This window comes from Melanerpes formicivorus, unplaced genomic scaffold, assembly GCF_026170545.1.
Source record: "Melanerpes formicivorus ecotype bairdi unplaced genomic scaffold, bMelFor1.0.p_v2 SCAF_8, whole genome shotgun sequence".
In the NCBI taxonomy this organism is placed as follows: domain Eukaryota; kingdom Metazoa; phylum Chordata; class Aves; order Piciformes; family Picidae; genus Melanerpes; species Melanerpes formicivorus.
The window spans coordinates 17,743,115-17,767,042 of NW_027142360.1; the positions used below are offsets into that span (position 1 = coordinate 17,743,115).

The 23,928-nt window shown below is 40.4% G+C and overlaps 1 protein-coding gene across 2 annotated transcripts in view; it reads right to left on the reverse strand.

The window, feature by feature from the left end:
- LARGE1 (LARGE xylosyl- and glucuronyltransferase 1) overlaps nt 1-23,928 on the reverse strand; it is a 296,670-nt gene that overhangs the window by 135,281 nt on the left and 137,461 nt on the right. For both annotated transcript variants that reach the window (XM_068142337.1, XM_068142338.1), the window contains 3 exons: nt 20,504-20,805; nt 13,778-13,860; nt 2,934-3,057 (listed from right to left, as the gene is read on the reverse strand). In XM_068142337.1, the coding sequence (XP_067998438.1) occupies nt 2,934-3,057; nt 13,778-13,860; nt 20,504-20,805 (509 nt within the window). The remainder of the gene's footprint in view (nt 1-2,933; nt 3,058-13,777; nt 13,861-20,503; nt 20,806-23,928) is intronic.

A 23,928-nucleotide genomic window follows, 5' to 3' on the forward strand; every position in this document is an offset into this window, starting at 1 on the left:
AAGTTGAGGGAGAGGTTTTAGGCACAGATCTCCCTTGTGGTTACTGGTGAGGCAGTGAAGAGACAGGCCAGGTTACTCTGGGAGAGATTACAAATGTCTTAGAGCTGGCTGTTAAAATCATCAAACTAGTTGTTTAAAAGAAGTATATCCAGCAAGGTGCCATTTCAGCTGTGTCTTTTCCCAGAAGTGCTGTTATCTTGGCTCAGCTCCACAGGCAAGTCTCCTCTTCCACCCCACCCCTTACCAAGTCCTCAAGCAAAGGTAGACCTCTCCCTGGCCATTCTTTCCTGCTGTTAGTTTAGCAGCACCCACCTCTACAAAGAGACTGAATGTGGTGCAGGGTGAACAGCTGTGTCACCTTGCAAACTGAAAAATAAGTCTTCTCTAAATTTTAAAAGGAACATCTGCCATGCTTAATTGACAGCAGCAAACCAAGCAGGTATGTTGGTTTGCTGGCCCTAAAAGTTTTGGGATAGTAAGTGGTACCTGCAGTGAAGAGCTCAGTTCTCTAAATCCCAAGAGAAAACAACTCTGGCTACAGAGCCTTATTTTCTTCAACCTCCTTCAGGACATTGGCTGCTCTCATTCTAAACAGCAAATATTTTAAGAACTGCAAGATATGTTAAGAAACATTTAATCCTCTAGTGGAAACTGTTGCCTGAATTCTAAATAGCTACTTGAAAATGCACTACAACCACAAAATACCCTAAAGAAACCAAACAGAACAAAACCCAAAAACCAACCAAACATCCATACTATTTATGGAGGATCTCACTTTATGCGCTCCCTTCCACTGTTTGAGTGGGAAGAGGAGCAGAAGCAGAACTTTTTCCAGGACTTAAGCTAACATGCTAGCTCTTGCTGCATTAGCTGTAATAGGCTGGAAGCTCACACACATCTGAAGGGGGAAAAAGTGAAATTAAATGTTTTCTGTAGCAGCTAAAATGTGTTCTAAACCAATGAAACATTGGTGAATGAAAGCTAAGCAGAAAATTCTCAAGCTATTGTTCAGTCTAAAGCCTTTAAAAATGTTAGAAATTGGCATTGATTGCAGGTTTTAAGAGAACTGTGGAGGGTCATTAAAACTGAAACACAGTGTATACAATAACACTGGATTCATAGATCACATCAGAGAAAGGTAGACTTTCTAGTAAACATTCCAGTACCACGTCTGTCTTCCTAACACTGGACAGCATAACCCAGCTCCCAAGAGTACAGGTGAAATACATGAATGCAAAATTATTGAATCCTCTCTACAGGCTATGTAGGAAACAAATGAGATGAGCCTCTACAGCTGTCTGTAAACTCCTCTGTCCTCTTTCCTAAAACTTGCAGAATAATCTGGATATGAGCCAGAATCATATCTGGGTTTAAAAATCTTTATGTTAAACTTACAATCCTTCTGTTATTTGTCAGTGTCTCTCACTTTGACCTATGCTGGGAACTACTTCATACTGTGGTTTTGGGCTACTGAAATCAGGAAAATTTTTGGTATGCAGCATGATGAACTCTCAGCAAGAGTGGCAGACCTGGAAAGATGTATTTATGCAACAATACCTGCATCCATTAAGAAAGTGGTCCCCAACCTAAAGCCTATGGGTTACATTAAAACCAGTCCAATGCTGCTTTAGGTCAACATCCAAATAAAAATTAAAGCTGTGTGAAGAGGGAAGCACAAAACAAGACTTTACTCTCTAGGCTTATATATGCACAGTGTTTTGCCTATACATTAGCAAGTTGGGGATCACTGAAGTAAGCTCCCTTGGTTATTATTTACTTAACTAGATTGGATCATACCCAAATGACCTGAAGGAAAACACTAAGAGGTCTGTCTTGCTTAGCTGAGAGTCTAATTAAGCACTGTAAAATCCTACAGTTTGCAGAAAAGCACATGTAATATAGACACGTACAAGATTTACAAGAACAAACGTCCTCCTTCCTATGAAGCTGTAAAGAACAGAAGGGAGGTCTCTAGCTAATTAGGTTAATAACAGCTTACAGCTTCACACAGAAGGACTAATAAAACAATAAACCTAGCTAGAAACAAAGTATTTTTCTCAAGGATCTTTTTTTTTCCCCTTTTCCATCTCTTTCTACAACTTTTTTGTACTGAAAGATTTTACACCATGGTGTGCTTTGAATTTACCCCATAATTAGCACAGCAATTTGCTACATTTTGTTTTCACCTCGTTTCCAGGTGCTGTTCAGAACAATCTAATAAATTATACAATTATTGCTACCAGCACTAACTGCTAACATCTGAATATTTCACTCTACCTCCCCAGCTAAAACCCATGCAGCTCAAACTCAATGCTGTGCCTGTGTGATCCAATTTGAACTTCATAACTATGAAAAGATAATTAATTAATGCTTTCGGTATGCGGTTTTATTTTTCCCCTTGGACCTCTCCTTTCTCCATATTCATTCATTTTAATAGGATATTCAAATATAAAAGGTAGCTGTTAAAAAAAAAATGTAATATTGATACCTTGTCAGAGTGTGTGTCCTTACAGTGTTACACACCTCTGCTGAGGAATGTAGGGAAGCTGAGTGTTTCCCAGTAACAGACTTGGGTTTATTGAACAAGGTCCTTAAAATTCCACCATTGCTACTAGACAGAAATATCCTTTGATGAACACAATGTGGTGAGATGCAGCTCAGACCTGGGCAGCCAGAATGCTGTTGACAGCAAGTAAAAATGTAAGCTGCTAAATACTATAGTCCGTCAGGGAAGAAACTGCACTGATTTTAGCCATTTGGTATCTTCTAGTTAAGTGTAACTGGGGTTACAACCATGTGGGTAGAATTAGTTTTAGCCAGGGAGAACATTCTAGCCAGGAGTTCTCCCATAAATTACTAAATACATTCATTAAAAAAAGAGATGACATGAAGCCAGAAGTCGGTGAGAAACATTTCTGTTTGTCTGTCTTTACCTTGAGCTCATCCGCGTCATAGAAGTCTATGCGCACAGCAGGGACCATCCAAGTCTGGAACAGAGTCGCCAGGATCTGCTTGGCAATTGAATCTGCGATGAGGTGGAAGTGGAGTGGGTTTCGTCTGGTATCAGAAAGGAGAGAAATACATTAGTACAAATGTTTCTCATTCCTATTTTAAAAGGACAGCATCTGAACTTACAAAGCTTCCTCTATGTCTAAGGTCTCAATACAAAGTGTTCAGAATGTTCCACAGAGTTCTGCTCTGTGAACAAAATGCTGAGACACAGTTTCAGTAACTATGGCAGTAAGAGAAATGCTGGATCAATTTCTGAGTGGTTATAAACAAACACAGCTCCTTTCATTTATGTGTAATGTGATGATTCTAACAGCTAAAGATCTGGTCCTTAAAAGAACACCAAGTTAATCCCCCTTTGGGGACTTGAGCTGTGAAAGTGATTGCTTTCAATTCTTAGGTCAACCTGGTATCTCTGTGGTAAGAACAGTTGTCTGTGGAGATGTGGAGCTAGAAGAGAAGGTTAAAAAATAATCTCAATGAGGTGAAAATTCCAGGACCACTTAGTTTACATTATTTTTTTTCTACCAAGTAAACTTGGGAACTGAAAATTAGATGTTTCGGGCGAAAATGATCAGAGTGATGGAACACCTCTCCTGTGAAGGAAGACTGAGAAAGTTGGAGTTGTTCAGCCTGGAGAAGAGAAGGCTTTGGGGAGACCTTATCTTGGCCCTTCACTACCTAGAGGGAGCCTATAATATAAGAAAGATGAGGGCAAACTTTTTAGCAGAGCTTGTTGCAACAGGACACAGAATAAATGTTTTACATGTAAAAAGATTTAATCTAGATATAAGGAAGAAATTTTTTACAATGAGGGTGCTGAAACATTGGAAGAGCTTTCCCAGAAAGATGGTACAAGCTTCATGTCTGGAAACATTCAAGGCCAAGCTGGATGGGGCTCTGAGCAACCTCATCTATTTGAAGATGTCCCTGGGTTGGATTAGATGACCTTTAAAGGTCCCTTCCAACTCAGTGCATTCTATGATATGAGATAATCACGATGACAGAATAAACTCACAGCTGATCTTCATTGAACCACATCCAAAACACTAAACCACAACACGCTTTCCATAAAGAGAGAAGTCTTTTAATCTCCATGTTGCTCTGGAGTCAGGAGAGGAGGTGGACTGGCACAGGCTGCCAGCCACTGACTGTCCCATTACCAAGCTAAAGGGATCACAGCAATTATATTTGCTTCATCAGCTCAGCAGGAGAGAAGAGGACATCCTGGCTCATGCAGATTTCGCAGTAACCAGGCGCCTTGCCAAGAAAAAAAATCAGGAAAAATCAGTGATCAGGAAACACATTTCATTAACAGAGAAAAGGCCAAGAGAAACAAAGTGCAACACCTGTGGCCCTGGGTATGGGCAAAGCAGTATCTTAAGGCAGATACGTGTTGAATGTCAAGATACACATTGCACATAGGTCCCTCTGCTTAGCAGGGGCTGAATCTGATAACCAGTATGGCTGTTTCCCAGCTGGTGTTCTTTAGGGATTTCTTTTAGGCCAACCCTTGAGCACTGTGTCCAGTTCTGGGCCCCTCAGTTTAGGAAAGATGTTGACTTGCTGGAACGTATCCAGAGAAGGGCAACAAAACTGGGGAGGGGTTTGGAGCACAAGCCCTATGAAGAGAGGCTGAGGGAGCTGGGGTTGCTTAGCCTGGAGAAGAGGAGGCTCAGGGGAGACCTTATTGTTCTCTACAACTACCTGAAGGGAGGTTGTAGATGGGTGGGGGCTGGTCACCAGCACCAGGACAAGAGGACACAGTCTCAAGCTGCACCAGGGGAGGTTTAGGTTGGATATTAGGAAGAAGTTCTTCATAGAAAGAGTGATTGGCCATTGGAATGGGCTGCCCAGGTGGAGTCACCATCACTGGAGGTGTTTAGGAAGAGACTTGATGGGGTGCTTGGTGCCATGGGTTAGTTGATTAGATAGTGTTGGATGATAGGTTGGACTTGATGATCTCAAAAGTCTCTTCCAACCTGGTTTCCAACCTGGTTAATTCTATTCTGTTCTGTTCTTTCCTTTTCATCTTTTTTTTTTTTTTTTTCAGGGCCATTTATCTATATATTGCAAAGTAAAATACAAAGAGTGAAAAATCAGTGAAAACCAAGAAAACTACATCTTCTTTCAAATCATCATTTAATTAAATGGAACCGATATAAAATATTTCAAGATGAAACACACTAGTTGAAAAGAAAAAAAAAATCTGATAGAAAGATACTCAGATGGTCTGTAGCAGTTTATACTTATCTGAATGACCCAGAGTGTATGAAACTTAAATGGGAACAAGTGAGTGACATTTTCTTTAGCTTAGCTCCTACTGGGAAAAAGAAAAATGTAGTAGTTGTACTCCTACACAGAAATCTCTTTCAAGTTGTTAGCCTCATGGTAAAGATTCAGCTGGAAGGAAAGCATGTGTCAGAGGCAAAGCAGGAGATTATCACTTACAAAAATATATCCTCCAAACAGAATAGTGACCTGCTGACATCTACAACTACATGTGCACCACACACAGAAAATTTTACTCCAGATGAGATTTTAGTTATGTGAAATGTGAGGTTTAGCACAGTGCTAGAAGCCAACAGAGCACAGGCTCAAACATGGAAGACCTTCTGAAGGTAACAGCACTAGTACACACGCAGATGACATCTTTTACCTCTTCTGAGGTCCTCAATATGTAGAGCCTAGAAGATACAGATTGCTTCAAAGCATTTATGAAACAAATGCAAAAGCTTAAAGATCAACTAACATCCACTGTAAAAGACACAAAAGAGATGTAAGTTGAGAAACCTTCCTCAAGAGATATGAGAAAGGGTTGTCATCACATGATTGAGTCACTTGCTGTAAGAATGAGGGGTGATAATCAGGATAGGAAACTGAGGGATTTCCCTGAAAGCTATGCTTCATTAGACTGAGATATTTTGCTGTACCATTTGGTGTCAGTGAAAGTTATTCCATTCTTCAGACTGGTCTTCTTTTAGGACATAAATATTCTGGGATGTGAGGTTTAAAAATAAAACTGAAATCAAAACTGCCTCTGTGATAAGTTAAGGGACAGTCACATGGAGAGCCATCCCTCACAAGCATTTAGCAGCCACTGTCTAAAAAGTTTGGGAAGGGCAGGAGATGGCTGAGTGCTCCAGAGGGAGGCTTGAGAGTCCCTCAGTTGGGTAGCAAGGAAGGGTGGCATAGCCTTCACAGAATTTTAAAGAACAGCTAAAGATTCTGAAGTTTGCTAGCAGAAGTTGAGTGGCATGAAACTGGAAAAACATGATGCTCTGACTTCTTTCTGTCTGGAGGTAGATCAAGTTATGAAAGGAATTTCAATGCTGTGGCATCCTGCAATAGAAGGGGAGTTAAGGAGATTACCCAAAAGATTCTTTCTAATTCCTTAAACCTCTGGGCTTCATGCAAGACATCTTTCTTGGGTTGAAGGGAACCTGGAATTGAGCCTCTGAGAAAGTGAAGACCGGTGCACACCTCATATTTTTTTCAATCCAAACATGAGGTAGATAACATAAACCTCCTCTTCTCTCACTCTAAATTCAAGGTGAACTTCCTTTAAATTCTCTACCCAACTCAAAGTACAGCCATGTATTATGTTTCTTTTTAATGCATATCTTATTCAATAGAATTTTTACTGTGCACGTCAAGAGAGCAAAAATATCACACAGTAGAGATTGGTTGTATCTTATACTGCTAGAAAGCACTATGGTGTAAATGGTGACACAGCATGTGAAACTATGGAATAACATAGGTCAATATATGGCAATTTTGATAAACTTGTCTTATGATAAAACAGGTTTGGAAAAATCCCTGGTATTCATGTGAATTTGCATTCTTGGAAGTCAAGGTCTGTATTGTCCTGGGTTTCACAACAAGCAGCCTTTGAACACTGAGCCTCGGGACTTCCAGATTCCTCACTACAGCAGCAGGGATTGAAACAGCCAGAGAATTTCTCCCAAGGTCCAGAAATAATCATCTGAATTTTTAGCAACTACAGCTTTGCAGAGTTTTTGCTACATGGGAAACGCTGACATGCTAATGTCTTAATGTGGAAGAATGCCATTTCAAAATATGGCTATTCCCCATCAAGTGGAAATGTTTTAACCACTATTTAGAAGACTGCAATCTTCAGTTATTAAATTATTTCCACTTATCTTAAGATCAGAGAATTATCTGACAAAGTAAAACATATCTAATGAGCACAGACTTCTTTTCCTAAATTGCTTTACTCAAAAGTGAGTGAAAAGAGATTCTGGCCAAGATCGTCAAGCATGGATGCTTAAATATAAGTTCTTTGGCCTAAATATAGGAGTTGAAATGAATGCTCTCATTTTCAGAATTGCTGAGGTCCTGTAAAGTTAGCAAAATGAGGAGAAGTCAGTAATTTTAAAAGTCAGGCTGTGAATTTAGAAGCCTATTGCAAAGTACCCATTTCTACATTACCGTTATTCTCCCCCTGTACACTGCACTGGTTAGGCCACACCTCGAGTACTGTGTCCAGTTCTGGGCCCCTCAGTTTAGGAAGGATGTTGACTTGCTGGAATGAGTCCAGAGAAGGGCAACAAAGTTGGTGAGGGGTCTGGAACACAAACCCTATGAGGAGAGGCTGAGGGAGCTGGGGTTGCTTACCCTGGAGAAGAGGAGTCTCAGGGAAGACCTTACTGCTCTCTACAACTACCTGAAGGGAGGCTGTAGACAGGTGGATGTTGGTCTCTTCTCCCAGGCAGCCAGCACCAGAACAAGAGGACACAGTCTCAAGTTGCACCGGGGGAAGTTTAGGCTGGGTGTTAGGAAGAAGTTCTACACAGAGAGAGTGATTGCCCATTGGAACGGGCTGCCTGGGGAAGTGGTGGAGTCATTGTCATTGGAGGTGTTCAGGAGGAGACTTGATAGGGTGCTTGGTGACATGGGTTAGTTGACTAGGTGGGTTGGATTGGTTGATGGGTTGGACACTATGACCTTGAAGGTCTCTTCCAACCTGGTTTATTCTATTCTATTTTTTACATTTCAAAATTTCCTATTCTTCATCAGAATTTTGCTCTGTTTGCTCAAACATTTATGGCCCTCCCCCCCCCCCCCCCCAAATAGTCACTGTCACAGAGTTAAATACAAAAATCTACCACTGAAAAAAGGAGCAGTGAACCAAGATTTTCCCTTCCCTCCTATATTATTCCATGTCTCAACTGTTAGCAATTCAAAAAGCAGCTGCTTTGTTGCACAGCTCTCCCTCTGCAACAGAGGAATTTTATTTCCTAAGAATATAAAAAGGTCAGCAGCCCAGGAGGTTTATTTCCAAAACCTATACTTTATTAGGGGAAGCACAACAAGGTAATACCTTTTATACCTGCAACAAACGGTTACAAGAACTTCAAACAGAAATTAGAAAAGGCAGACTGGGAGTCTTTTTTTTTTCCCCCCTCATGCCCACAGGGCAATCCCTCTCTCACATGGGGAGAATTCTCATGTGAAAATTATTACAGGTGTTTCATACCCCCTCACATCCAGTATTGATTAAAACGCTCCCCAAACTATTGGTGAAATCTCAAAGACACACTAGCTGCCTCATTCATGGGTTGTCTTGCTTTGTGTTAACTTACAGAAGCATTTGGGGAAATTATCAGAGATGTCATGGGTAGATTTTTTTATTTTTATTATATTTTGCTTTCTCCCTTATGCCTCCATTGTTAGGACAGATAGGAAACAGAAAAGAGAGTGTGTTTCATTGATGCATCTATATGGATCAGAGAAACCAGCTCATGCTTTATAGTTTTTGCCAGAACCATCTCCCACAAAACAGACTGATGTGTTAGAAAGGTAGGAAACAGTGACAGAGGTTTTAAATTCTCAAATTATCTCCATCAAGCCAAAGTGGTCTCCATGGAATACAGCCATTAGATTACATAAGCTTTAATTACCAGCCAGTGTTGACTTGTGACACTTACTTGGAAATTGCATGTCAGCCTTTTTATTTAATTTAGATTTTCATTTGGTTTGCCTTATTCTACTTGTTCTAAGAAGTACAGCAGGCTGTAGCATGGTTTCATCATATCCTAATATGTCCAGTTCTGGGCCCCTCAGTTTAGGAAGGATGTTGACTTGCTGGAGCGTGTCCAGAGAAGGGCAACAAAGTTGGTGAGGGGTTTGGAATACAAGCCCTATGAGGAGAGGCTGAGGGAGCTGGGGCTGCTTAGCCTGGAGAAGAGGAGACTCAGGGGTGACCTTATTGCTGTCTACAACTACCTGAAGGGGGGTTGTAGACAGACGGAGGTTGGTCTCTTCTCCCAGGCAGCCAGTACCAGAACAAGAGGACACAGTCTCAGGCTGCACCAGGGGAGGTTCAGGCTGGAGGTTAGGAGGAAGTTTTACACAGAGAGAGTGATTGCCCACTGGAATGGGCTGCCTGGGGAGGTGGTGGAGTTGCCATCGCTGGAGGTGTTCAGGAGGAGACTTGACAGGGTGCTTGGTTGCATGGTTTAGTTGGTTGGGTGGTGTTGGATGATAGGTTGGACGTAATGATATTGAAGGTCTCTTCCAACATGGTTTATTCTGTTTTATTCTATTCTATTCTAATGTTAAAAATGCTTAGGTGTATGCTTAACTTTAAGGTCATAGGCAGCCTTCTTAAAGCAAAGAGACTACTATGCATTAGAAAGCATGGTTTTAGTTGACAGTGCTTTGTTTACAACCCCCCCCACCATTACTATGCCACAATTGTTGCAGGGTAGACAGAGCACATGGCTAAAGAAGGAATCATGACTTCTCCAAAGAAGAGGGACTAACATAAAACGGGGGAAAAAAAGGCAGTATTAGTTGGCACAAAAGATTCAAGTTTTCAGATTCTCAGGGTGACCTAAGTGCCAGCAACAGGTTGTTATTGTGTAATTTTGACCTTTCTTTGCTCCCAAATGCAAATGGAGTTTAGCATGTCTTTGGAAAAGATCAGTGTACATTAAAAAGCAGTTTAGATCCTACCCAAGTTGAGTCTTACCTAAGCAAAGACAATATGAAACTATAACGTGTAGCTTGCTTCTGTGACAATTTTCAGAAACAGAAAATGGCCAATTTAATAACTTGAAAGAGTAGCTGCAAAAGTCTCCAGGAGAGTTATTAGTCACAGGATGCTGCTTTATTTAGGAAAAAAAGAAATGCAGAAGCTTTTTGCATACTACCACATGCACTGTTTCCAAAAGAACTTGAATTTTGTTTTGTCCATTTGACCAAATACCTTAATTGGCAATGGTTAGTCTTTGGCTTTTTGAAAACAAAAATAAAGTTTCAATCAGGACACAGCACTATGAGCTATGCTTAGTTAAACTGGCATAGAGATATATTTATTTATCTATTTATTTATCCCTGAAACAGATTTATAGTGCCATCATTAGAACTAGAGGCCCAAGAGAGGAAAGCATGAGAGTTGCAGACTAGGACCAAGTACTCATTCTACAAGCCTCCTTCTGTGCAGCACTACCAATACATATTTATCAGACTCTGCAAGCCTTGTACTATCCCAGCTCTGTGAATCCCCTCCTGAGAACAGACTGTCAGTTATGTCAAACTGGGTGTTAGAAGCTGCTGGGATTTTGTGGCTTGAGCATATGTTTTCTAAAGACAAAACTGGAATGAAGCTCCTTCTCGTTTGGGAAAGAAACACAATTCTGAACTATGGTCTTCCTATGAGGAATCAACCACATCACCCTTTTTCCCTGCCTCTGCCCACTCTCTAGAACCTGAAGACAGAGATAGTTTCTCAAATGGTTTCAGAAACCATTAGCTTGCCTAAGTCTTATGATATATACGGTATGACTATAATCAGAAACTTGCTTTTTCAGACCTGAAGAGAGCTGAAATGTTCACTATGCAGGATTTACTGTACATACATACATTCAAGAGAGATGAGACAGCACACTCCATCTATAGAAACTCCTGCAGTTTTTATTCTAAATGACCCAGTACCCCTGCTGTTTGTGTCTCTTTATCTAGTACCCTAGCTCAAAGTTGAGAGTATAACAAATATGTGAATGTATGGAAGAAAAATTATTAGACAGACATGGTCTCCTTTACTCAGAATTTTGCTATTAGAGAAGTACAGACTGCCTCCAGAAGTAGGGAATGTAAGTACCTCTTTGTATCAAAATGTGCAGCTGAAAAATGGTTTAATTACTAAACAAGATGGAAATGGCACATGGTAACTCCATGAATTCCAGACAGATTCACTGAAATCAGTGCTCTCACAACAAACACCAATCAACTCATTTTTTGAAGGACATACTAAGATAATAAGAGGACATAGTCTCAAGCTGCACCAGGGGAAGTTTAGGCTTGAGGTAAGGAGAAAGTTCTTCACAGAGTTGTTAGCCATTGGAATGTGCTGCCCAAGATCCAAGAAAGAAGAATTTCTCAAGCAGGACCCTCTGCACATGTAGCCACAGCACCAAGAGATGTTTGAGAAGCTTGTGCTCTCCGGGAGATAAGAAAGAACTGCCTGGAAGAAGGTCTATTTCTTTTTTGAGAACATCTTCCCTTCCTAGTGAACAACTTAATGCCTGGTGAGAAGGGCAAGTTTTAGGGAGGAACAGATTCAGATTTGTCTTTAAGTATTATTTAACCAAACAAGGGAGATAGTTACATTCAAGATAACCTACCTGTATTAAAGATTCATTAGCTATACTGGACTTTACCCCAATCACCTCTGCTGAGCTAGACAAATCCTTTTAACTGAGAAGTACTTCCAGTCACACAGACAATGGATTCATGGGAATGGCACAATCCACCATACTCAGAAATGTCAATGGCAATTCCCTTTGTTTTGGCTTCATATTTTTAATTAAATGTATTTCAAAATTATACAGTTCTGACATGATATGGCAGAATTGTTCATAGGTTAATTGCTCAGGTGAGTGGCTTGTGTAAAACAGGGGCATTTCCTTTAAGTAACACAGAAAGAAATAGTTTAAACCTTTGTAAATAACAGGAATCTCAGTTCAAAACAACTGGAAACAGACAGATGAGACTTCTTAGAATGGATGCACATAGTAGGAGAGAAAAATGCAAGCAGCTAACCACTAAGATATGTCACCATAAAAATGCATATCTGCAAGAAATCCCTCAGAAACTACAATCAAAATAGACAAAATGCCCCACATCCTTGCAATACAAAGCCAGCTCACACTGAATAATTCACAAGTCTAATTGGAAATAGACGTAGTTTTAAAAGTTAACAGGATTTTAACATTCAGGAAAATTTGCACAGAGCATGATGCAGGTTTTTACTGCTGATTTGCTTTTGTTACGCTTATTTTAGCATTGCTTTTCTGCTCCTAGCACTCATCTAACATGAACGTGCTACTTCTGGAAAGACTTGCAAAGGCAAGTGTTGTTAGCAGTGAAAGCTGCTCTTAGGTTTTGAAGAATTTCACCTCTCCACCTGCACTCTGGCCAACCTCTTAAGCAGTATTTACTGAGTCCTTCTCTGCATTGCACAAAATGAGTATTTGCATTCTTTTGCAAAGCTTCCCAAAACTAGGGAAAAGTTAAATGGTGTGCTAAAAGCACTGTAAAGGAGTGATTACTAGGACTGTTCCAGCAGAGCGCTGGAGGTGAATATAATGGGCAAGGTGGGGGACTGGAATGCCCCATTCCAGATGGCTCTAAGAAATACTAGCAAGATATGAACAAGAATCATCCTGCTGGTATAAAATTATCACTCAATATAAAGCAATGTATTGAAACTACCTCCTTCATAAACTCTTTATACTCTATGCATGTTTTATTAGTCTATTTATTTTGTTTGAGTCAGTCTGATCACTTCCCTATTTTAATCCACTTTCTGCAACACTGCTGAAAAACGTCTCAGAGAGACATTACTAAATTGGATGAGGGATATAAATATGTGCCCACACATAACTTAATACCATCTCTCTTCTTCTGAAACTGCTGTTTATTAAGGGCATTGGTAATTTTGTCTTTATTGTCTTTATTTTAAGCCTCTCAATTTTGGGATCTAACTGTACTCTATGTGCTAAAAGTAGGTTGCAAAGACTTCTGAGGGGCTGCAAGTAGCCTCTCCAAAACCAGAATAAATATTCTGACTTTAATGAACTAATACTGGCTATAATAACATTTCCTTTAAAAAATAGATGTCTAAATGGGAAGCTGGGATAGTCAAGTAACCAGGGTGTATTTGTGTGTATGGCTTTCAAATTACTATCTATCCATATACCATTAACTGATAACAGAAACAGGCTAAATGAATACAATGCTGTTATTACCACTGTTATTATTTTGCAACATTCACAAGTGTGCAGATGCTTTCCAGTGCAGATAGATACTGCTCCTATTATCATGACACAACAGAGGTAGCAGGTGGATCTCCGATGTCTCTAATTCACTGTGGAAATCTTTACATGGGTTAATCTATTTGTGGTGATCATAAATTTCTTTAATAGAATAGAATAAACCAGGTTGGAAGAGACCTTCAAGATCATCGTGTCCAACCTATCATCCAACACCACCTAATCAACTAAACCATGCAACCAAGCACCCTATCAAGTCTCCTCCTGAACACCTCCAGTGATGATGACTCCACCACCTCCTCGGGCAGCCCATTCCAATGGGCAATCACTCTCTCTGTGTAAAACTTCCTTCCAAAGAAAAGGTAACCAGGGAAGGGAATTTTACTTTCTTTTGAAATAAGAGAGTAAACATAAAAAGAGCTTGTTTAGTCTTAATGAGATGTACAAGAAAAGAAAGCTACCCTTACCTGTGAAATAAGACAGACTTGACAAGTGTGACAACATCCCGACTGGCATTGTACCCTGCACAAACAATGGCAACATGGATGGTCTGTGGGAGAAAAGGAACAAAAAGAATACAAATTAAAGCCTGGTTCTGTGTCTTTGACAGAACTATTATATAGTATAGTGGTCGTCATAGGTTTGAGTGTGTGTTTTGCAGCTGTTTGCAGCTCACTTGAGGCAGTTTGTTAAAAACATCTTAATTGAGTTATAACACCATCATCATTTGAAAGTCATTACTGTCCCTAAATTACATCAGATGTCTGAACAGAATTGCACTTATTAGCTAAGAGCATACATGAGTGTGTGTACACACGCTCATTTAGAAGCACACGAAGATCTAAGTATGCAAACACACAAACACTTTAACCTTCTGAAGTTCAAAATTACGTCTGACAATTAGAAGCAGATATGCTCTTAGAAATTGTGCATTATTTCCATCTTAAGGACAGGTGCTAAGGAGAGGAAGAGCAATCTCTGAAGGATGAACATGAGTGGGAAACATGGTTTGCCAGGGGCTGGGTGCATTCCAGTGATAAAACAGGACATGATCTGCAAGAGCAGGTAGTCATTTTCTAGCCTATGACTACCAGTATGGGCTACACTGGGCAGTGTGCCCTACTGTCACATTCTTCCCACTCCAGCACCGTGGCAAATTATCACTTGTTCTGTGCCTTCTTACCTCCCTTTTGATACGAGGCAGAGATTTATTCATCCACTCAAGAGGGAAGGGAAAATTGGAAAGGCACTACTAGTCATTATTATTAAGGTACTAAGTAGTAATTTGAAAAATGCTGCTAAGTTATTCTTCCCCGATTTTAAAATTAGCCATTGCTATTTCCCAGGGACACCAAGAAAAATTAATAAAAAATCTTGGCAAGCTTTGACTCCAGTTTCCATATTTTTCTATTTCTTAGTGGTTGCAGAAATCAAGGAGCTCTCCACGTTGGCAGCGCAAAGCTGCGACTGGGGACGCAGCTGTGAAACTGCAGGGAAGCCTCATTTGGCTTCCATTTGAAGCTTGGTTAGCTGGTTTCTCACACATACAGCTCTCATTTTCCACAGAAAGCCCACTACACTGAGCACAAATAAAGAATTCTGCCTCTTCACATAGTCATAGTTTCCCAGTCTGGCCTGTAACAGAAGCAGATTTACACAAGAGGTCACATCTGTTGGGCAGATCTAAAGAGTCCATAGCCCCATCCATTAACGTCACCTGGTACGAGACACAGTTTGATCCCTGTAATTGCCAAGAGTCTGTGCCATAGTGCAACCCCTATATGAACATCACAGCTGACTCCAGCCCTAGTGTGCCTCATAATCTGAGGCACACTGAAGATCTGAGGTTTTAAGAGGAACTTGAATTACACGAGGCACTGCCTATCCAGAGAGTTGTAAGAAAGAAGAGATATTGCAACGCATTTTGGCAACAGCACTGTGAGGTAATCAACACTTCAAATTTATGTTATAGTCAATGGGAGTTGAACATGCTCAGCACTCTGCAGAAATTGATTGTTTCTGTCTTGTGATAACAATAGGGGGAAACAGAAGCTGCTTATTAACGACTTTCATTGCACCAGTGGTTTGTACCATACGTGACGGCATAAGTTCCTGTGGGTGCATAGATTCCTGACGCTCTATGCACTGCCTCATTTCTGGTCACCACCTGGTCTCTCTCAGGTTTTTGGAAGACTTAAATCCTTCCCTTCAATGCCAGTTAAAATCAAATGAACTGAGTATAGTTTTATGACTGCTCTAAACACTTCACCTGAAGACACTGGACCAGGTACAAACATTTTATGGGTTTTGCCAGAATGGTACCGTGATATCACTGTCAACATATTTTTATACTACTGCTACTTGCCAGAAAAGCTCTCCTCACAGCCACTCTCTCTAACTTAAAACTCCTCTCAAAATCAGTGCTTACTCTATCAAGGACTGGCCCATATCTGTTCTCCTTTTCCTGAATCAATTTGCTTCAAAATTAAAAGCATGCTTTCCTAATCGTCTTCTAGCAAGTGCTGCTGTTTCGCATGCCATTTCAGTCAGGGTGCAGTGAGAACACAGCACCTGCTGCTCTTCTGAACATCCTTATCCAGTTCAGATGTAGGCATCCATTTACCTTCTGTTCGGCTCCTCTGCAGTGTTTGACACTATGCATCATTTCTATTCTTGCCTGAGATCAGCTATAGGAAAGAGCAATAATCCTCAAAGAGAACAGGAACCTAGTCTTTTTTCTTTTTGCCACAGTTTTTGTCCATAGCATGCTGCAAGACTCAGTCTGCACTTCTCCTTTTCTTGATTAATCTTCCTCTCATTGCTTAACTGTTGAACAAAGTAAGGAGGAAATTAGGTAAGTCAAGATAAGGACATCAACCTGAATTGTCTGCAGATATTTGCATCCTAGCACACAAAAAAAGTTATTCTTCCAGTTTTGTCCATGATTGTTCCAAATACGTCTGGATAGAGTGCAGCTGCCTGTAGCCAAATCCTGGCAAGACAAGGCAATAGGGGCTGGAAGGAGGAAGCATTTCAAAGAACTTGCACTCTCCTTAGTACTCTCCTGTGATCATCAGATGCCAGATTATGAAAGTGGTCAGCAGCATCACAGCTCCCTCAAACTTCTCATTTTTCACCAGAGCAAGGCTAGAAGATTTTATCCCCATCCCACCAGGACTGACCCCTGTGGTACACAATGTCCAAACTCCATGACTGCCATCTAACACCTAGGAGTAAGGCCACATAAGCAAGAAATGCCCCAGCTTCTATGACATGCATCAACTTCTCTGCTGCAAACAGTAATTACCATGGTAATTCTAATTGTCAAGCTCTAACTTGGCTATCCAGAAATCACAGCAGAATTAAACTGAACTCTCTCTGCAACTACCTGAAAGGAGGTTGTGCTAAGGTGGGGCTTGGTCTCTTCTTGCTAGTATCAAGTGACAGAACTGGAGAAAATGGTCTCAAATTGAGCTGGGGCAGGTCTAGATTGGGTTAGGAAGAATGTATTTACTGAAAGCATGGTCAGGCATCGGAACAGTCTGCCCAGGAAGGTGGAGTCACCATCCCTGCAGCTGTTCAAAAATGTGTAAACATAGCACTTTAGGGCATGGTTTAATGGCCATGGTGGTGTTAGGCTGATGGCTGGACTTGATGATCTCAGAGGTCTTTTCCAAACAAAATTGTTCTATGATTCTGTGATTGAAAACATCTGGCCTCCTACAATACTCTTCTTAAAACCTGTGACAGACACGTTCATAGTATCTTTGTATCAGTCAGGGTTGGAAGGGACCACAAGGATCATCTAGTTCCAACCCCTCTGCCATGGGCAGAGACATCCCACACTAGATCAGGCTGGCCAGAGCCTCGTCTAGCCTGGTCTTAAATGTGATGCTCATCACTAGCAGATCATAGAATCACAGAATCAATAAGGCTGGAAAAGAGCACAAAGACCATCAAGTGTGCTGCAAGAACTCTGGACACATGCCACTCACTGGAGATATTTTTAGACAATGGAACTCGTTGAAACAACAGATTAAATGGTGATACATCTTGATTTCCAGAGTCAGTGAATTCTTCCTCTGTTTGTACACACAGACATGAATAGGTAATCAAAACACTGTGAAGGTTAATCACACTGCTCTTCCCACAGGTTGGGGATCAGGGACATGGAGAACTTTTAAAAAAAATATATTGTACAGAGCACTGAGGGCCAGGTGCTTCAGGGCATTTAAAGGAAGCTGAGCTTCTTTAGGAAAGGGAGTCTAAATAATACCAAGGTGCAAGCTAAAATAGTTTAGAAACCATTAATTTAGCCAGTACAGAACAGGGAAAAAAAGTTTCTGAAAGACATACTATGTGTAAGTCCATTCTGGAGGAAAATGAATGGGATGAAAAAGTGCCCAACTACATGAAGAACTGGGCCTTAGATCCCATGCTGATGAGGAATATAAGGTGCCTAGATAAACAGATGTTAATTTTTTTCCTCCTCAGGCTACTTTTTGGAATGGTGAAATAATAAGCTTAACAAACTAATTAGTTCTCCTAGCTAAAAATAATCTTTGGTGAAGCATTTCATACTTCAATAATTTTCCCATAGTACTAGGCAGGCCTTAAATTGCAGTTATGTAATCCCTCATAAGTGATTGTTGAGTGCGGTTAAGAGTTATTAAAAACATGTTACAAAAACATAAATATGCTGCAAATGTTTGCCAAAGGCAGGTAACATCTGCTTCTCCTGTGTCACAGTGTTTAAGTTGGTGAGGGCCTGAGTTTTGTGACTGTGGAGCATGACAGGCTATTGAGCAACGCCACTGAGAACAGCGCCAATAGTAACAACAGAAATGTGCCTGTAAAAATGCTTCAAATGTGAAGCATTCTGCTAGCTTACTAGATGCTACACTGCTAACTAACCATTATCCAATATATATAAATGCATACTTAATTCAAACTGAATGCCCAGTTAATGGAGGCACAGGCTGGGAAGACACTGGCATAAGATCATATACATATATATATATATTACTATCATCTATCATTCTGTTGGCCTCCATCAGCATTATGGTCTCCTTCTGAAGTCTGTTATTTGTGCTCACACCTGTGTAAGGACTAGTATTACTTATATTTCCAAGGTGCTAAAGTTATCTCCTAATGGGAAGGCACGACTGGCATCTGCTCTCTCCAGGGAGAAAGCCCTAGGTCAGGACTCCGATTTCTCCTTGCAATACAATGCTGATCTGTTTTCTTATATCAGAAGAGTTCTTCTGTGATACAGCAGAGCATAAAGCAGTGGCTGGAATGCAGTAAACCCACTAATGCTTGATAGAGATCACAATTATTATCACCCAGATAATGCTTTATCAGAGATTTGATGTTCATTTATTGTAACTGCATTTTAAAATGTTTTAATCCCCACCAAAGACTATCTCAATTTAGATTCTGAAATGTTACCTTCAATAAATCTCAAAGAACTGACTCAATGAAATAAACAACCTCTTCCTAGCTCTCTTTTTCTCCCCAGAGCCCCAGACTTCTTCTCAGGACCTTGATCTTTTTCTACCCAAGATGTTGACTCTTGCTTTGATATATTCCAGGCTTAGAGGTTAAAACTGATTTGGTTTACACCTCCAACACGCTGAAAACAGAGTGTGTATGAAGTCAGGATACCACTCATGTAAACACAGAACCAGAATCTACAGTAATAGGATAAATAATGAGACCCCTGGCAAATCTGATAATACGATAGTTCAATTTTAGCTTCCATAGCTGTTACTGAATTACTGAATGAATTCCTTAAGAAAAAGACAGAAAAGCTATTTCGTTATCAAAATAGCGTGCGGTGAGATAGGGGGACGGCAAATGAAGTGAGGTTTCTTACTTTATATAACTATTGCCTCTAGCACAATGCTAAACCCCACTGAGCAAGTAAATTCATTGGCAAAACACATTATATGCTGAAAGGGCACTTAAACTATTCCTCCTTTAAGCTGCTATTTTTGTGTCACAAATTGGTTGGTACATTGAACAACGACGAACTGAGACTCAGCTCATCACTCCTTGGCATGATAATAAGGTAGAAGTGAGGTTTGTTTATTGATGGCCTGAGCCTTCCCTTATTAAAAGAAATGCCAACATGCACAAAGGGAGGAAAATCAGGCCCTCATTATGAGGAGAAAGGAAAATGAAAAACAGACCCCTCCTTTTCCCTCTCCATAAAATAATATTGGTTCCTTTGTTTTTCACACTGACACATAATGATGTCTAACTGGAAAGCAATAATTCATTTTTAAACTATATTTGATCTTTTCCCATTAAATAGACTTTCTCTGAAGAGATAATTAGGACTTGTTTTTTTTTCTCCCCCACTTATGTTCTTTCACCTTTTGTCTTCCCAGTGGCAGAAAGCAAGACAAAGGTCATATGGTATTACCCTCTTGTAGAACTAAATGGAGGAAGTTATTTTTTATAGCTTCACCAGATGAAATTGCCCCACAGCCTTTAAGCAAGCCCTTCTGGTTTGGATCTATCAGTATTCAGAGCTGTCATCATTCAGCTATCTGACAACTAAATAGCTGGATGACATCCACAAAACTACTAGCATAAAATGGAGAAGACTCAATGAAAATAACCCCCTAAAACCTCCTTGGAAAGATGTTCTGTTCCCTGCAGCTAACCTAACTTCCACACAGCTCAGGCAAAGCAGGTGGTTCCATAGTAGCACCCAGGCAGAATCCAGAATTCGACTCAAAAGCACAGGCTGACTCCATAAGTCACAATTTAATTAACAGTAAACCCTGTTCTAGTACAGATGCACATACAAAGGAGCAAGGCTTTTCGAAGCACCGTGGTGCTTCCATTTAATTTAGAAACACATGGGGGCAGTTTGCCATAGGTCTTATCAGTACAGCTGCATTGAAATCAGCTTGGAACAAAGCTTTGATTCTTACACCAGGTTTGGGGACACACAAATGGAAATGGCAAAAAACTCAGATCAAATAATAACACAAAAGATATTCAGATGATTAAATATTTTAAAGTGTGAAAAGAAAATAAAACCTATCAGAAAAGTGGCTCCCAGTAGTCCTTAAAGAGGCTGGCTAGTGGGCAGAAACTTTCAAGGGGAAGAACACAATGTCCTTAAAGGACCAAATCTATCAAGGCTTGCTTCTGGCAAGTTCCATTTGTTTATTTACCTCACATTTTTCCACTGCTGGTTGCTGCCCACACTCGGAGCTGTTCCCTGCCACAATGCCAGCCCGCAGGCTCTCGCTGTCGCCTGTTCCTTCTTCCATGGAGTAGGTTTTGGAGTGATTGCCGTGGTGGTGCGAGGGGCTGCGACTCTGTGCCAGGCTGAGCTGCTTGCGAAGCACACGGTTCTCCTCCTCCACCTCTCGCATGCGGACTTCCAAGCTCTCACGCTCCCGCTGGCTCGACGCCGTGTACCGAGGACTGTGGGGCTGGGATTCAAGTGGAGACAGCGACACTGGCTTCCCATCTGCAAGAGAAGGAAACAAAACACTTCTGTCAGAATATACTTGAAGTTGTGTTTTTCCTTTAATGTCAGCATGGCGAGGCAGGGATGCATTTCAAATACAGGCAGGTTTTGTGCAGACTTGGCACTTATGGCAATGCTTAAGTGTATGGAAAACTTGGACAAATGCTGAAGTTCCGTGAGCTACAGGTCTTACTAATTTTAAAGCCACACTAAAATATATGCACATGTTTCCTTTGTTCTAAGAAAGGCTGCCTACCAGTCTCTAGTCTGGGAAGATGGTTAAGAACAGAAGAATTTCATTCAAAGGCAATTCATATATAGCTAAATATATTTTAGAAATGGATACAAGACAAAAAAATTCTCCCATTTCCTCCACAGCAGAGCTACAGCATTTTGGTTACCAATTTGTGCCAAACAGTAGCCCCAGCTGATTCACATGTGAGGAGTGGATGGGTTTTATTCACCAACACAGTATATAATGTGCTTGCTGAGAAGGAAGAGGCTCAGAATAACAGAAACATTCAACACACATGGGCCAAATTCTGTATTGTGTCTGAAAAGGACAAAAAGGGAATTTTGAGAAAAGCAAAATGGTTCAAATCCAAACCTTTATCTGAAAATATATATACCAGAAATATGAAACACTTCAATTTTTCCACATTTTCAAAAGCTAACTTCTTCCAAACAGCACTTAAAAAGATACATTAACATGAAAACAAGGACCACAACCAAAGAGAAGAACAGCAACATGTGTTATCACCTCCCGGTACATTATTGCTACCAAACAGGAGCGCAGCTGATGTGCTTTGAGAGACATACTTCTACACAATCTTATTAAAGCTGCACACAGAGTGTACACACAAATGCTTGAAAGGTGGCAAAAACCAGTCAAATTCAACCACTGTTCAAAAATCTTCAATTAAAATCAAACGGAATCAAAGCATAAGGCTTGAAAAGCTATCTAGTGTCATAATCAGCAAGATTTCCTTTACAGTGAAGATACAAGAGTATTTTACAACACAAAATTTCTCTGAAGGAACTTTTGACTTGCATGTATTAAAAATAAATGATTGCTATTTAATATTTTTCCCAATGTAGACAGTACCTTTGTCTCCATCAAACACACACCAGCCTGAGTGGCTTCGAAAATGGAGATCATTCAGTTCTCGTGCAGCTGTTTTTAACAAGTACATTTCTCACCTTCTGATTCAAAATTATCTCCTTGCTACAAAGGCCTGCCCATTATTTGCTTTATTCCATTGTTTCATATTTACATGGTGAGCAGTCTTCTAAATTGAGATGATGAAAAAATAGCTATAGAAATCAAAGCCTCAATTCCAGTTTCCATTGTTGAGCCATAGAGGTACATGTTTCCTGTTAGCTATATAAGTATGGATTGTAGTTTTAAGACACCACTTGGATAGAATATCTTGGACTGAATATCTTGCATTTGTTTGCAACTTTATTCTGCAAAAATGTTCTAATTTCTTATTGTTACCATAGCAAAGTTTAGAGATAAATCTGAGCTCGAAAAATGTCTCAACACGTTTTTCAAGTTTACCCACTGATATTTTGGAACTTGAATGCTCAGGCAAATAGTTGTTAAAAATTAAATGACAGATTTGAAGAGGACAACATTAAGGATAGAGCCATGCTACAATTAGAAGTGCAATAAAATACTGAATTATCTTTCTCCATCCAGCTTGGAAGGAACAGAACTGAAACTGTGTTATTTCTCTGTTGATGATGCCCAAGCTAGGAAGACCTAAATTCATTTGGATGTGACTATATTGCATTCTACTACAGGACTGCAGGAGTGTATTGTAGAGATACTCTCTGATAAAAAGAAAACCAGCACCTCTACTCATCCTCACAACAAGCAACCTCTGTGATCATCAGACACACAATGCAATGGAAATCTAGCCAAAGACTTCCCTGGCAATCACAACTCCCTACTTGGTGAATATCCAGTATGACACAGATGTTACTCATCTCTTCCTATTCTTGTCAATGGATTCTGCTACCTTCTCAGACAATTACTAGAAAAGGTATCAAAACATAGAAGTAAATCTTAGAAAAACACTCATCAACATTTCAAAATATGGAACAAATTTAGACATCTCTTTAGCTATGCTGAGGAGATCAATGGCTCATAAATTTTGCTATGTCAAAATTAAAAAACAACAACAAATACCACTTTGCCCATGTGAAAAAATGGTAGCTATATTCATGAGAACAGTTGAACTGTGTCTACACAATATTTAGAAGAAACAGCATAGCCAAGAAGGCCAATGCTACATCAAGAATAGTGTGGCCAGCAGGAGCAGGGAAGTCATTGTGCCCCTGTACTCAGCACTGCTTAGGCCACACCTTGAGTACTGTGTCTCTCAATTTAAGAAGGACATTGAGACACTCAAATGTGTCCAGAGAAGGGCAACAAGGCTGGGGAGAGGCCTCAAGCACAAGCCCTACAAGGAGAGGCTGAGGGAGCTGGGATTGTTTAGCCTAGAGAAGAGGGGGCTCAAGGGAGATCTTATTGTTGTCTACAACTACCTGAAGGGAGGTTGTAGCCAGGAGTGGGTTGGTCTCTTCCCCCAGGCAATCAGCACTAGAACAAGAAGACACAGTTTCAAGCTGCGTCTGGGGAAGTTTAGGCTCAAGGTGAGGAGAAAGCTCTTCACCGAGTTGTTAGCCGTTGGAATGTGCTGCCCAGGAAGGTGGTGGCGTCACCATCCCTGCAGGGGCTCATGAGGGGATTGGACGTGGCACTTGGTGCCATGGTTTAGTAGTCATGAGGTGTTGGGTGACAAGTTGGACTTGATGATCTTTGAGGTCTTTTCCAACCTTATTGATTCTATGATTCTATTGGGAAATGTGAAAGAAATTAGCATCTCACTGCCTCAGACTAGAAGGTGCACTGACTAATGCGATCAGCTTAGTGTTTATGCTGCCTTAGCTCTAAATGCTAGTAAACTCCACTACTGCCTTCTCAGTAGTAAACATTTCTGCTGTAAAAGGCAATAAGGAAATTATGACAGGAGTTATACAACCAGTTAGATTCATGATCTGAAATATGCAACTAGTTGAAATATATTGATTCACCATAAAAATCATCCCTATGTT